Source organism: Sorex fumeus, unplaced genomic scaffold, assembly GCF_029834395.1.
Source record: "Sorex fumeus unplaced genomic scaffold, SorFum_2.1 ptg000012l, whole genome shotgun sequence".
Taxonomy (NCBI): Eukaryota; Metazoa; Chordata; class Mammalia; order Eulipotyphla; family Soricidae; genus Sorex; species Sorex fumeus.
Window position 1 is genome coordinate 576,720 of NW_026606069.1, and position 15,381 is coordinate 592,100.

Consider the following 15,381-nt stretch of genomic DNA (forward strand, 5'->3'; position numbering starts at 1 on the left):
GGGGTTGATCCCTATTTCTGCTTTCTTCCTGTAATTAATTTATAGAGTAGGTTGTGGATTATTCAGTGATCACTGTGTTTTATTTAATTCACTTGTCATCGAATCTGGCACAATATTTTGAAAAGTATTTATTTCACTTTCAGGGAAGAAGAGCATTGTTTTTCTCTGTATATTGCCTCTTGTTTCTTTCTTTCTTTCTTTCTTTTTTTTTTTTTCGGTGGGATGGTGGTATGGTTGGGTGGTAGATCCCAGCCATGAGTGTTCAGATGTACTACCTGGAGATGGTCTTAAGGCTTCTTTTGTTATGTCCCATGCAGGATTATATAAATTTATTTTTCTGTGGCTCAACCATTCGTGCTCACCACTCACCCTCACAAAAACCCGGTGACTTTTCAAGAAATTCCTCACTGTCGAAATACATTGTCCTGATTACACTGGGCTTGAAGCACATGCCCTTCCCTACTGCCTGGAATGGCAGATAGGCTTCTCCTTTGTGTACCACTTTTCCAATAAAGGCGGTTATTTTTGTGTTTAGTTGCTTGTGTTTTCTGTTGTTTCTTTCTTAGACTTGATCACTTGACTTCCCGTTATTAATCATCAATTTGCTCGAGCGGGTGCCAGTAACGTCTCCATTTCTCCCTGTCGTGTGCTAGTGTAGCCCAACGGCGTCTGTTCCTTCTAGGAACACAAAGAGCCTCAAACCGATCGTTTAGGGTCTTAACAAAGAAGTCCCGTGGAATTCAGTCGGTACCCTGGCTCTAGTCCAGCGGTCATCTCCAAATCTCATTAAGTGTCCAGCCCTTCTGATTTTTGACGCCTTGGCAAATGAGACAGCATCCCGGATTCTTGATCGTCAATGGAGGTCAGAACTCCAGATTCTCTCTCTCATTCGAGTGAAACATGATACTCCAAGCATAGCTCTTTCAATGCCTCAGTTCTTAGACTAGTATATAAAATTTCCTGTCTGAGTTCCAATAGTTTTCACATATGTGTCTGAAATAATTTAAAGTCTCCTTTTTTTGGATGACCTCTTTCAAAGTGTTTCAGGTGGGAACAAGAAGGGTGATTAGTGGCCCATATTTTCCCATGAATTGGGATAGAGCCATTGAGCCCTTAAGAGAAACTATGCATTTACGGGAGGCGGGGGGTGGGGGGGCAATGATAGGTGGGGATGATCTCTCCACACTGAGGAAAGGGCAGTTTGGTTTCCTGTCTCCTTCCAAAGCAAATGTTAGGGAGATTCACTTTTTATTTATTTATTTTTCCTTTTTGGGGTCACACCCAGCGATGCTCTGGGGTTACTCCTGGCTATACTCTCAGGAATTACTCCTGGCAGTGCTCAGGGGACCATATTGGATGCTTGAATTCGAACCTTGGTTGGCCCCATGCTAGGCAAACTCCCTACCTGCTATGCTATCACTCCAGCCCCAAGGTTCACTTTTTAAGGGAAACGTGATTCCTAGATTCCATTTAACACAAGATTAAAGTAAGTTTATCCAGCTCAAGGGTCTTTGTAAACTTGAGTTTCCTGGACACAAAGAGGAATGTCTGTTGGCATTGCCATGAGTATGGCCTTTGAAGCAGACCTCAGCTGCATTTCCCCAGGGGACAGGGGCTGACTCAGTGATTAACTTCTGATCAAGCAGTTTTACTTCCCCTGTCAGTAAGAGAGGTATTTCCAGGTTTTGTCTTTGCCTCCTGTTTTCTGGGTCCCAAACACATTTTGTGCTTTTCAGCATTCACACAGCAACCAGCTCTAGTTGTGGGCACCGAGCTCAGCCTGTGGTACTAGGTGTCCATCATCAGAGCTTGCCCCGAGGTGCTGTGCCTTTACGGTCTAGTCAGTGGGAACCCTGACTCTTGACTGGATTGAGACGTGTCTCTTCAGGAGGGTCCCCTTCTGCAAAAATTATATTTCCTGTTCCCATTCCAGTCGTCGCATGATGTTCTCGAGGGTGGCACTGAAGAGTTTCGGTGAAATGGTATCACCCTGCCACACCCCTCTCTTGACATCAACGATCACTTCTTTGTAGAATGGTGAGATCCTGGTAGTGAATCCGCAATACAGCTCACGGAGGATCCTGATGTATTGGGCTTGAATGCCCTGATTGGCTAGGGCTTCAATGACCGCTCCCGTCTCAACAGAATCAAAGGCCTTCTTTAAATCAATGAACGTTAAGCAGAGCGGCATCTTGAACTCCCGAGAAACCTCAATGAGCTTGGTTATCGTGTGGATATGGTCGATGGTGCTGAATCCTTTGCGGAACCCTGCTTGCTCACATGGTTGTCCTTCATCTAGTGTTCTGCCAATCCTATTCAGGATGACTCGAGTGAACAACTTGTAGATGACAGACAATAGGCAGATCGGGCGATAGTTGCCAATGTCATGGATGTCTCCCTTCTTGAACAGTAGTACGGTCCTGCTGGTTTTCCACTGAGACGGAACCTTGCATTCAGACAGGTAGCGAGTGAAGAGCCGAGCCAGTGTATTGATGAGTATTGACGGCAGGTTTTTCAGGTGTTCAGGTCTGACCTTGTCTGGGCCGGGTGCTGTTTGCTTCTTTACCGACGAAATGGCGTGTCGGATTTCGGAAGGGAGAACGTTGGGAACGACATATCCGTCCTGTGGAATTTGGTATGTCGGCAAGTGGACATGGCTATCGAAGAGATTTGAGTAGAAGTCATGGATAATCTTCTCCATTGCCGTTCTGGAGGATGTGATGGATCCATCAGGACGTCAGAGGGCAGTCATCTTGGTCTTATAGTTGGCGAAAGACAGGCGGGCGTTACGAATACTTTTCCCGGCTTCTGTCGCATCTACCAGTACTTCTGCTCTTCTCTCTTTGAGGTCTTCCTTGATCGCATCTCTGCACTGCTTTGCAAGCTCGGACGTTAGCTTGCGGTTGCCTGAGGCATGCGCCAAACCACGCTGGCGAATTAGCTCAAGAGTTTTCGAAGATAGGCGACTTTTTGTGGCTATCTCTCTCTTGGCGTTCCTCGCACATTCATGGAGGTGCTGAACCAGTCGATCGTATTCCTCGTCAATGTTGTCAACAATGGCATCTTCCCATGTTGCCGCAATAGTACCAAAGAGTTCCCAGTTGGTGGTCATTCTGGGAGTTCTCTTTTTGAACTTTGCAGCCCTTTCTCCCCGCTCTGTGAAGTAGAATTTTGCACGAAGGAGACGGTGGTCCGATCCCGTTCGAAATTTTGGGACAACAGCAACATCAGTCAGGCAAAACCGTCGATTGAATATGATGTGGTCTATTTCGTTGTGGAATCGTCCACCAGGAGACTCCCATGTCCATCGTTTAGATTCTGCCTTCTGGAACTGTGAGTTACCATGAATGGTCTTGGTCGACATGATGAACTCAGACAGTCTCTCACCCTGTTCGTTCCATTCTAGGCCATGGGTCCCGATGTGAAGTTCTTCAGCTGATCTTCTCGGTCCTATCTTGGCATTAAAATCACCCACAATGATCTTGTAGAAGGTGTGGTCTTCTTTATAGAACTTCTCTAGCTCCATGTAGAACTTCTCGATTTCTCTTTCATCATAATGAGATGTCGGTGCATAGACAACGAAGATAGAAACTGCAGGCAGTGAGACACATCTATTCAAATGTAAACGTCCGATTCGGGTTGTTAGGCATTCGAATGAATCAATGCTCTTGGCCAAGTTTGTGTTGACAAGGACACCGACGCCTCTTTTATCGCATGTTCCGAGGAACAATTCTTCTCCAGTGTCGAAAACGGCATGGTGAGATTCGTGCCTTCTTGTCTCGGTCAGACCAATGATGTCGTACTTGATCATTCGCGCTTGTACCATCAGGTCCTTGATGGATGCATCTGATGCTAGCGTACGTGCATTGAGAGTACAGACGATCATTTTTGTCTTCCTTCGTTGTGGCAGCCTAGGTCGGCCTTGAGATTTTGTCGGCCTCTCCTTTCTCATCCTTCTCAGTGCTGCCATGTCGGTGAAGCCTTCAGGGTCAGGTGAATGAGACCAGTTGTAGTTACTGGTTTTGGCATATCGAATACACAGCGGATAGCTTGCCAGGCTCTTCCGGGCGGGCTGAATACTCTCGGTAGCTTGCCAGTCTTTCCGAGAGGTATAGAGGCTTTTGGGGTGACCTCTAATCACCCTTGTAGGTGTTACCATATTTGAACCCTATCAAATATGGTACGATAATTCCAGAAGACGGGTATTTAGTGTCTTATGATGTGTCGCGCGGCCGCAAGCGGCCGCGCGGGTCCGGAAAGTGTCCTGGAGTGTGGCGACGGCTGGGTAGTGGAAGTAGTGTAGTGGGAAGGAATGGGAGTGAAGATAGATGGTCGGCAACTACACCACCTACGCTTTGCTGATGACATTGTTTTAATAACACCAAACATCAGCCAAGCGGCACAAATGCTGGCCGACTTTGACCGTGAGTGTGGAAAGGTAGGACTACAGCTGAATCTTACGAAGACAATGTTTATGAGAAACAGCCTCGTTCCTGACGCCCCATTCGCTCTCAATGGAATGACCATCTCCTAATGCAACAGCTATGTGTACCTAGGTCGAGAGGTCAACATGACAAATGACCTGGCACCCGAGCTGCGCAGGAGGAAGAGAGCGGCTTGGAACGCCTTCAAGAACGTCGAAGAAATAGCTAAGAGGACGAAGAACCTCCGGCTCCGGGCACATCTCTTTGATTCCACTGTTCTTCCTGCATTAACATATGCCTCAGAGACCTGGGCCCTATGCAAACAAGATGAGAACGCCATTCAGGTCTCCCAAAGAAGAATAGAAAGAGCTATGCTTGGAATATCACGTTTCGCTCAAATGAGAGAACGAATCCGGAGTTCTGACATCCGTCGACGATCAAGGATCAGGGACGCTGTCTCATTTGCCAAGGTGTCAAAAATCAGATGGGCTGGTCACGTAATGAGATTTAAAGACGACCGCTGGACTAGAGCTGTTACCGACTGGATTCCTCGGGATGTCAAGAGACCGCGTTGCCGCCCACCTACCAGATGGTCAGACTTCTTTGTCAAGATCATGAACGATCGGTTTGAGGCCCTCCATGTTCCCGGAGCGAAGAGATGCCATTGGGCTACACTAGCACACGACAGGGACAAATGGAGACGTTACTGGCGCCCGCTCGAGCAAATCGACGACTAACGGGAAGTTAAGTGATTAAGTGATATTTCCTGTTGTGATTGAGTCATGAACACAGATGTTTAGGTGAACTTCCAGAAAGGTCCATGTTATCCTTTGCAAGATGTAGGGAACACATGTTAAAAGAACAGTATTCTCCCGAGTCTCAGAGTCATAACTAAATCTCCAAAGAGATGCAAGTCAACCCACTAAAATTCATGGATACAGCAACTTCCCAGCTAAAATCTCTGGGGGTGTCTTTGGGGGGAGATGCTAAGTCCTCACCCTCCCAAAGTCTTTGTAGCTGCATCCTAGAGCTGCCAAAAGCCAAACTCCACTGCTTCATGACTAATCTCTGCAGAGACACCAAACAGACACAAATTGCAAGTCCACTGGTTTTCAGGCTGAAAACTCGGGGTCTTTTCAGAGTGGCGGTGGGCAACCTCCCATGCTCCCCCTTCCTGATCCTGAACTTTAGGAAGCCCTGGAAGTCATTAATACCCACATCCCAGAGTCTCTGCCATGTAAACTCATCCATTAGCTCAGGAAATACAATTTCTGGAGTTCGGGGGTGGGGGAGGGGGGCCTGGGCGTAGGAGGGCATGTGTTGTCCTGTAAAACTTCCAAATTGTACAGTACTGACATTCCAGTAGAAGCACACCAAATTATATGGGAAAGTAACAGAAAAGCCAACAAAACTCAATAAACAAAAACAAATACAAGGCTCAACTAGCAACAAAAGGACTTAATAACCCCATGGCAAGATATAAGACCCTTCACAAATTTTCTTTTTGTAATTTTTTTTTATAATTCCTTTAGTCATTTAGACTAATGGAAATCCCATTAGTGTATAACTAATTGAAACAGGCAATAAAAGTAAATTTTTTCAGGCCTACACTAATGAGGCAATTTAGGGAGTGGTTAGGAAAATGGGGAAAATGGGGACAAAGGTGAAGGGAAGGTCACATGGTGGTGGGTTTGGTGTAGGAACATTGAATGCCCATAACAAATGTATTATGAACATCTTGGTAGCACTGTAGGTCTGTCCTACCATTATTCATCAATTTGCTCGAGTGGGCACCAGTCACGTCTCCACTGTGAGACTTGTTACTATTTTTGGCATATTGAATATGACATGGGGAGCTTGCCAGGCTTTGCCGTGCGGGCAGATACTCTCGGTAGCTTGCTGGGCTCTCTGAGAGGGGAGGAGCAATTGATCCCCGGTCACCGGAGTGCAAGGCAAATCCCCTACTCACTGTGCTATCGCCCCAGCCCAACACCTTGGTAAATCATAGGACTTAAGTGAAGTTTTTTAAAAAAAAGAACTGCACTTTTTTTTTATTGTTTTTTTTTTAATTAATTTATTTATTTATTGAATCACCATGGGAAAGGTTACAAAGCTTTCAGGTTTAGGTCTCAGTCATGCAAATATCAAGCACATTTCCCTTTACCAAAACTTATTTTTTACCATGAAGAACCCCAATAAAACCCCACCCCCCACCCCTCCCGGTCCCTGTGGGGCAGATGAATTCAAGTTAACACTCTATCTGCTTTGATTAGATTCATTGTTTCAATAAAAGATTCACCACTATTATTTAGAGTTTACCCCCTCCCCCCCCGAATCAGACATGCTGACAAAGCATTGTGAAGTGATTTGCTTTCTACAGCTGGGTTCAAGAATTATATGTTGGTTTTGGATTTCTGCTATTTTACTTATTGACCCTGGAAGTATTTCTACTGAAAGTCAGATAGTTAAGAAATTGGTTTCTGTGCTCTGGAGTCGTGGCCGTGCTGGAGAGCCGCTATTGGGGGGCAACTGGTGGCCTCGGTAGGACGCGAAGGGCGGACCGAAACGCCCCCCTTCCCATGAGGTTTTAGTCGCCCCCAGTCCCCCGGCTCATACCTGCTGTCCACAAGGCTCCCATGCGGCCGCCATCTTTCTTTCCAGAGAGGAGAAGGCGACTGGGGCAACACCCTTTCCCCTCCGGACAGACCTGATGGCCTGGATCAACGCATAGTCCGTTCACTTTTCTGCTCCAAGCTGCTGGGTTCTGCATTAAGTCCTTGTGCTTCTGGGGCCGTGGCCATGCTGGAGAGCCGCTCGCGGGGGGCAACTGGTGACCTCGGTAGGGCGTGAAGGACGGACCGGAACGCCCCCCTTCCCATGAGGTTTTAGTCGCCCCCACTCCCCCGGCTCATACCTGCTGTCCACAAGGCTCCCATGCAGCCGCCATCCTTCTTTCCAGAGAAGAGAGGGCGAATGGGGCAACACCCTTTCTCCTCCGGCAGACTTGATGGCCTGGATTAACGCATGGTCCGTTCACTTTTCTGCTCCAAGCTTCCGGGTTCTGCATTAAGTCCTTGTGCTTCTGGGGCCGTGGCCGTGCTGGAGAGCCGCTAGTGGGGGGCAACTGGTGACCTCGGTAGGGCGTGAAGGACGGACCGGAACGCCCCCCTTCCCATGAGGTTTTAGTTGCCCCCACACCCCCGGCTCATACCTGCTGTCCACAAGGCTCCCATGTGGCCGCCATCTTTCTTTCCAGAGAGGAGAGGGCGAATGGGGCAACACCCTTTCCCCTCCGGACAGTCATGATGGCCTGGATTAACGCATAGTCCGTTCACTTTTCTGCTCCAAGCTGCTGGGTTATGCATTATGTCCTTGTGTTTCTGGGGCTGTGGCCGTGCTCCAAACTTAACTATGATTTTCAGAGAGAAACGTTGGGTGGTTTACTTCCCATGGATCACTTTGTATATAGAGAGATGTTGCGCAGTTTTGAGGAAAAGTCCAAGTTCCCGCATACTCGAGCTGTGGTTGTAGAGGCTTCTGGTCACCGGGGTTCCATCTGGGGGAGGTGGGATGCGGTACCTACCCCATCTGGGGCTTCCCAATGATCTCGGCTCTTTTTGGAACCTGTTTTTTTTTTTTTTCTTTCTTCGGGATCTGTGGATCCCGCCCTCCATGTTGTTCTTCTCTTCAGCTGAATTGAACTGCACTTCTTAAAGCAAGGTATGGACAGAGCTGTCAGATGCCTCACAACACTTCATTCTGTGCAGCTCTCTCTCCGCTATACCATCCTGTTCTCAAACAGCCTAGAGAAACATCTCAAGTTTTCTACCCACTGGTGTTTGTGTGCCTATATTTTTGCCCAATTCTCAGGTAACTTGTTATTTCTTTCTGCTCGGACTAATGGGGGCTGAAGTGATAGCACAGCAGAAGGGTATTTGCCTTGCTCGCAGCCAGCCCAGTTGATCATGCTCACCATCACGATCATCCTGTTGCTCGTGGATTGCCTTGAGCAGGCACCAGTAACGTCTCCTTCATCCTAGCCCTGAGATTTTAAAAAGTGCCATATTCAAGGCTCTTTCAGGGTTAGGAGAATGAGACCCATCATTGTTACTGGTATTTGGCACATTGGGTACACCACGGGGAATTTGCCAGACTCTGCTGTGTGGGCAGGTTACATTCGGTAGCTTGCCAGGTTGTTCAAAGCAAAAATGAGATAATAAGATGTCCCGCATTCGCATTCGCGGCCATGTGCTTCCAGGAGCTGGATTTTATAGTCTCTGGGTCTTGGCCATTGATGGGATTACACAGCGCCAGGGGGCAGTTGGTGGGTGTGACCTCTGCCTACTGGAAGATGGAGGATCTGGGTGGAGGATGCTCAGCCCCGATCCGAGCAGGCTTGGAGATCTCAGCCCCGGGACCCTCTTACCTGTGTTCCTCGACCGGTTCCTTCATGTGTGTGGAGAGTGGGCTCAGCATGGTTGTGGTTGGTTCTGGAGGTCTTCGGCTGCCAGGTATACACTCCGCGTGGTGAGGAAAACTCAACCTGTCCCCCTCCAAGGGGCCCCAGCAAGGACAGCCAGACAAAGGGTCAGAAGACTCTGCACTGTTCTCTTCACAGCCAGCCCAGCCAAGCCAGGTTCGATTCCTCTGTCCACCTGGAAGAGCCAGGTAAGCTATCCAGAGTATCTCGCCCGCATGGCAAAGCCTTGCATGCTACCCATGATGTATTCAATATGCTAAACACAGTAACAAGAGCTCTCAAAATGGAGACGTTATTGGGCCCACTCGAGCAAATTGATTATCAACGAGAGGGCAGCGTTTTGGACTAATATGTTTACAGATTCTTGTTCCCAGTCAGGTGGAATCTCCAGAGAAACTTAAACAAATGGAACACCAAGTCCATCAATGACAAAGTACAGACGTGTGGAAACATTTCTGAGACTAACTAACATTTATCATATGAGCTCTACACAAACAATATGACAAACATCATTTATGAACTCCAATTCATGGTTTGTTATCTCAGAACTATCCTAAGACTTTTTTGTTTTGTTTTGTTTTGTTTTGGGGCCACACCCAGCAATCCTCGGTGTATTCTTCTGGTTCTGAACTCAGGATTACTCTTAGCAATTCTCCATGGGTACTATATGAGATGCTGGGAATTGAACCTGGATTAGTTGTATAGTTTAATTAACAGTACTGTAAATCTCAATAAAAATGCAAAGTTTAATTAACAGCACTGTAAATCCCAAAAAAAACGAGAAGAAAAGATGATCTCACATAAACACATTGATGCAAGTAAATCTAGAAGACTACCAGATAACTAATCCCTTCATCTGAGCATATAAATGATCTCATCTGCATTTTTTATAGAAATAAACCTACCCACTGACTAATCAGGTTGCATATGTAAGTTAGGGTGTGTGAGATGATGCATAATCTGGCCTCTCCCTCTGGGATCACTTCCTCTGAAGAGCATCACACGTCCTTGCCCCCAATCTGCTTTTGACAATCTGCCAAACCCCATACACCACAGAGGTCAAAAAACAACCTTCCGAACATTTAGCCTGGTTGGACAAGTATTGCTGGAAATAGCTCCATGCCCCCAGATTATTCCCTGACACTCCATCCCCTCCCCAACTATTGCCCCCGCCACTCTCCCACTGAACAATAAAGGATCCTCTTTCTCATCCAGTGTGCACGAGTGAGTCAAGACTGTGGTCACAACTTGCCAGATGAAAGAGAAGGTTACACTTAACATAACAAATCCATTACTAAACTTAAAAAAATTGTTCAAAATATATTCAAATTTCTCTTCACAAAGTTCTGGTGAGGGAGCAATGGATCTGAACCAGCATACGAACGTTCAGGTTTTGGCTCTTCCCTGAGGGGGAATAGCCCATGTTATGGCTAAGCCGATAGTTGATTCTACTAAGGGTAGTAACAGTGCTTGTTTCAGAGGCTGGGTTAGTTGTTACAGAAGGAGTGAGGAGATTCCATTTAAATAAGGAGGGGGACATGTGCCACTCTGTAAACATCCTAACTTCATGGCTATTCCCAGAAAAGATATTGAGAGAAGCCAAAGAAACTATTGGGTCTTCAGGCTAAAATCTCTGAGGAAAACTGGAGAATCCTGGACGATGCAAGTGGGTTCCATGGTATTGCAAGGGTCTTATTAGTAAGGAAGCAGGAATCAGTAAGGTAGTAGGTGCTGGGAGCTAAGAGAGATGTGAAGGTGCGATGTTCTTGACTCTGACTACAGAAAAGGCACATGGTCTAGGATGGCAGCCCCAGGATGAGGAGGCAGGCGAGGGAAGAGTGTCTGTTCTTCCCCAGAACTGAGGTCTGCTAGCATGCTGGTGGTCAGCCAGTGAGAACCATTTTAAACTTCTGACCTCCAGAATGACAAAAGAATCATGAGTGCTAGGTTTTGGGTTCATTTGTTAATCCATCCCTGTTGAGAGAGGTCACACCAGGCAACGCTCAGGATACCATGCAATGCCAGGGATCAAACTCAGGTCTCATGTGGGCAAAACTTGTGAGCATGTATCCAGTCAAAACTATTTTCTGCAGAGATAGATCCCAGTTTGTCCTTTCATCCTGAAGTAGGGCAAATGTCCATATTGATGTCTGAGTTTGCCCTTTTCCTACACTCGTGGAACTCGGTGGCTCACCTGCTTTGAAGAAGAGCTGGAAACATGGTCATTTGTCTAAGAACTTCATGCAGTCGTGGTTCCAGCTCTCGACGCAGGCCATGTCTGAAGTCATCACTGGGCATTGGCTTGTGCAACTGGTCAGTGCCTGGGACACCCTGCTCTACTACCCCCATTCTGTGGCAGGGCACAGAGAGATGTGACTCACGGAGGGCCCAGCAGGCAGATTGTATGGTGGTGCATGCAGCCCTGGTCAGCACTGATGGGCAGTTGCTTGCCCAGACACTTTGAATCTGGTGCCTCTGCGTTGTTTAGTTTCTGGGCCTCACCGGAAGTGCTCAGGATTTATTCCTGGTTCTATGTTCAGGGATTACTCCAGATGGGTCTCAGGGGACCATAGGGGGTTCCAGGGATTAAATCAAGGTCAGCTGTTCTCAACACAAATGCCATTACCCATTGCACTATCTCTCGAGTCTCTACCTCAAGATTTTAATAGGCACTAACTCAAACCTTCGGGATTTTAATATCCTGAGATCTCATCTTTAGTCATGGTTGAGCGGAAGATGATGACACAGTCAGAGAAAAGAGCACAATGCCTTGAGACCTCTAAATCTGGTGTGGAGTACAAACAGGTGTGTAGAAGACCATGAGAGAAACACTTGAAGAAAGACTTCAAAGGAGACCTTTATTCTTAAACAAGAATCACTGTCATGAGTACTTGTGTTATAGAAATCAGATGGGCCTAAACCAGCATTGATAGAAGTTGGCCAAAGAAACACAATCAGCACAGTTGAAAGTGCCAACTGCCTGGACACACATATGCCTTCAAGGTCCCAGTGCTGGTCCTCCACAGCTCAGCCTTTCTGCATGGTGCCAGCTTTCGTCAAGCCAGTCAGGGGGAATCTATGCCCAAATTATTTTGAAGCATCAATGATGATGAAGTCACCTATCTTTTTTGGAGGATTGGGGTGCAGTGAGGGAAAGTAAAAAATATTTTTTCTTTTCTTTTTTTAAAATTGAATTACCAAAACTTACAAAACGACAGCCATTTGTGATTGAGTTTCAGGCATACATTGTTCCAACAATTCCTTCACCAGTGCTCGCTAACTTCCACCAATCTCTCTGATTTTCCTCCCATCCCCAGCCTGCTTCTGTGGCAGGTACATTTCCCTCCCTCCATTGAAGGACAAAAATCTTTATTTATCTGTGTATGGTTTGGTTGCTTGGATATCAAAGATTTTGGGTGGGTGTGATAGCATCCATTTTTGTGTTCAAACTTACTGAGAAAGCATTAGTGTTAATATGTTATAGTTGCTTAACTGAAGCAAAATAATGAAGTGATTCCTTGACCCCTGTTTACCACCCAAAGGAAAACTGTAGGTCAGATGCAGCAGTCTTTCAAAAATAATAAAGTCTTTTAAAAAAACACACAACAGGTCACACAGAAAGAACCCAGGGGAGAGCGTGTAATACAAGGACTAGTGCCATGATAGAGATAGAGAACCTCTCTTTATTTTGCCCCATTTCATATTTTCCTCCTCATGGCAGTAAAACCTAGGACTGGCCATTCATCTTGAGACTAGATTTCCGATTCTGGGGCCATATCTTTCTTCTGGGGCTGTTGAATGATTATCAACACCTGCTACACCTTAAATATCCCATAAGTAAGTGGGGTAGGGGGCTTCTCCTGCTTTTGGCTCCTATGAACTTGGCCTCTTCCCTGTCACATTTCTTGCCCTCCTGAAGACCAGAGGAGCTGCAGATAGGAGACTCTGGTTTGCGGGCTTGTCTAGAACAACTGGAGAGGAGAATAGGGACTGACTGTGGCTTGTGGGGTGAGGGGTGCTTCCCAGTTCATGCAAGACACGGGATGGGTAGCTTACAGAATCTGAGGTCAGGCCTACTAGGGCAGGAGATGAAATGAGCACATCCAGGTTTTCTGGGTTCCCAACCACTGGGAAAGGGGGAAAGCAAGCTGGAGCCTGGCACATGGTGGGGTGGGTGGAGATGGGGGCCACTGGGTCATGGAGGAACCTGGAGAGAAATCTGATACAGGGCCTTGAGTAGGAAGTCATTCCTCTTGCATCTCTGTCCACAGGTTCTCTAGTTCCCTATCTTGTTCCTTTGTGAGTACAGGAATTATCATAATAGGTATCCCCAAATAAATGAGTTCATGGAAAAGCAAATAGCTAAGATGTAGGTGGTTTTTGTTTTTTTGGTTTTGTAGCTTTTGTTTTTGGTTTTGTAGCTTTTGTTTTCGGTGAATTTATCCTTCTCTTTGTTCTCTTCCTTAATTAATCTGGCATCACTTGCAAAATGTTCCCTTCTCAAAAAAAATTAATTTTTTAAATTCAGAACCTAATTCTGTCTTCTGGTTTTCCACCTTCCGACTCTCTTCAAGAAATTTTGAAATTTGTTTCTTACAATCCGTTTCAGTGGTTTCAATCTTCCTCTTCAGAAGCTCCATGGAGCTTCTGAGCTTCTTTCTTTGACTCGCTGCAGCTCTCTCAGAAGGGATGAGGTAGTGATCCTGGTGGTCAGGGGTGGTCCTGCACTGGGGACACAATAGCTCAGAGTCTTCCTTACAGAACATGTCCACGACTTCCTGGTGCTTCTCACATAGTTTCAGTTCCTGCTGATTCCTTTTATTCACTCTGATGGGGAGCTGATTAACGATGTCAGTGATGTGACACAATTGGTTGTTTCTCTTCAAGTTCCTGTCAGGGCAGTGGTGGAGGCAGACAGGACAGGGGAAGATGTCCTGTAGGTCAACCCAGCGTTGTTGAATGCAGGAGACACAGAAGTTGTGACCACAGGCTAGAGTCACTGGGTCTCTCAGGTAATCTAGACAGAGAGGGCAGCTGGCTTCTGATTGGCGTTCGGCCAGGGAAGCGGAAAAAGCCATTCTTGGAAGAAGGATGTCTGGAGATAAGTCTTTTAAAATATAAGTCTTCTGAAGATAGATCTTTTAGAATGTTTTTTTTTCTTTTCTTTTTGGCTCTTTCTTTTTGTTTGTTTTGGGTCACACCCGGCAATGCTCAGGGGTTACTTTTGGCTCTGCACTCAGGAATTACTCCTGGCAGTGCTGGGGGACCACATGGGATGCTGGGGGTCGGCTGTATGCAAGGCAAATGCTCTGTCCGCTGTACTATCACTCGGGCCCTGGAATATAAGTCTTCTGAAGATAAGTCTCTCAGAATATAGTTCAGTCCTCCAGTAACCGAGCTGTAAGAAGAAAATATGTGCTCATTACTCACTTTCCTAAAAGAATCTGAACACTCTTTCCAATTTTCTACCAAGTTCTGACAAATACTCGTTTAATTCATTTTCCTAATACAAATGCATTTATTCTGACAGAAAAAGTATTATAGCTCTTCACTCCTGACCTGACGGCGGCGCCCATCTCATCTTAATTCCAGGACCCCAGGTGTCCCCCGATATGCCTGAAGAGAAGCAGTTTTGAGCGTCTGCCCTGCCCTCTTCACTCCTGACCTGACGGCGGCGCCCATCTCATCTTAATTCCAGGTCAGAACAGCTGCCGGCTCATGACCCTGGGACCTCCATCTTTCCCTGCAGGACCCCTGATGTCCCCCGAGATGCCTGAAGAGAAGCAGTTTTGAGCGTCTGCCCTGCCCTCTTCACTCCTGACCTGACGGCGGCGCCCATCTCATCCCAAACCCAGGGTTCTGTAGAGGCGTGGCCTCCTCAAAAGTGGGCGTGGCCTCAAAAGTGGGCGTGGCTTAATTTCCGGCGGGCCAACGCTTACTCGGCCGCAGATTGTTTTCCCACACTAAGGAACCTAGTCCCCAAGGAATCTAGTAACCCAACCTACTCAGCAATATGAAGAAACAAAGAAAATCTCCAACACAAGGGGAGAAAAACGAAAACAATCTAGACCATTCCGACAATACAGCTCACCTAAGGGACCTCTCTGACATAGAATTCAGGTACGAAGTCATCAAGATGTTCAATCAACTCAATGAAACAGTCAGACAGACAGCCAGTAACACCACAGAAAAAATCGACAAATTACGAGAAGAAATGAGGGCAGAAATGTCACGATTAAAAGATTCCATAGATGAAATGAGAAATTCAGTTTCTTCTCTTAAAAATAGAATGACCACAGCTGAAGAGAGAATCAGTGACCTGGAAGATCAGCTGCAACAAGCCAACACGCAACAACAAACAGTGGCAAGGGACCTCAAAATGGCTCTACAGAGAATCAGAGTCCTAGCAGATGATTCCAAGAGGAACAATATTAGAATCATGGGACTACCTGAACCTCAGGGAAACAATCCCAACGA

General features: G+C 46.6%; 1 protein-coding gene across 1 annotated transcript; it reads right to left on the reverse strand.

Moving 5' to 3' along the window:
* Positions 1-13,382: 13,382 nt before the first annotated feature.
* Positions 13,383-13,982, reverse strand: LOC130020453 (tripartite motif-containing protein 75-like). Its single transcript, XM_056111067.1, has one exon. It carries the CDS (start codon positions 13,980-13,982, stop codon positions 13,383-13,385), a length of 600 nt encoding a protein of 199 aa, XP_055967042.1.
* Between the last annotated feature and the right edge of the window lie 1,399 nt (positions 13,983-15,381).

Coding starts and splice junctions, on each gene's coding strand:
- LOC130020453 (XM_056111067.1), bottom strand. CDS start 13,982: ATGGCTTTTTCCGCTTCCCTGGCCGAACGCCAATCAGAAGCCAGCTGC.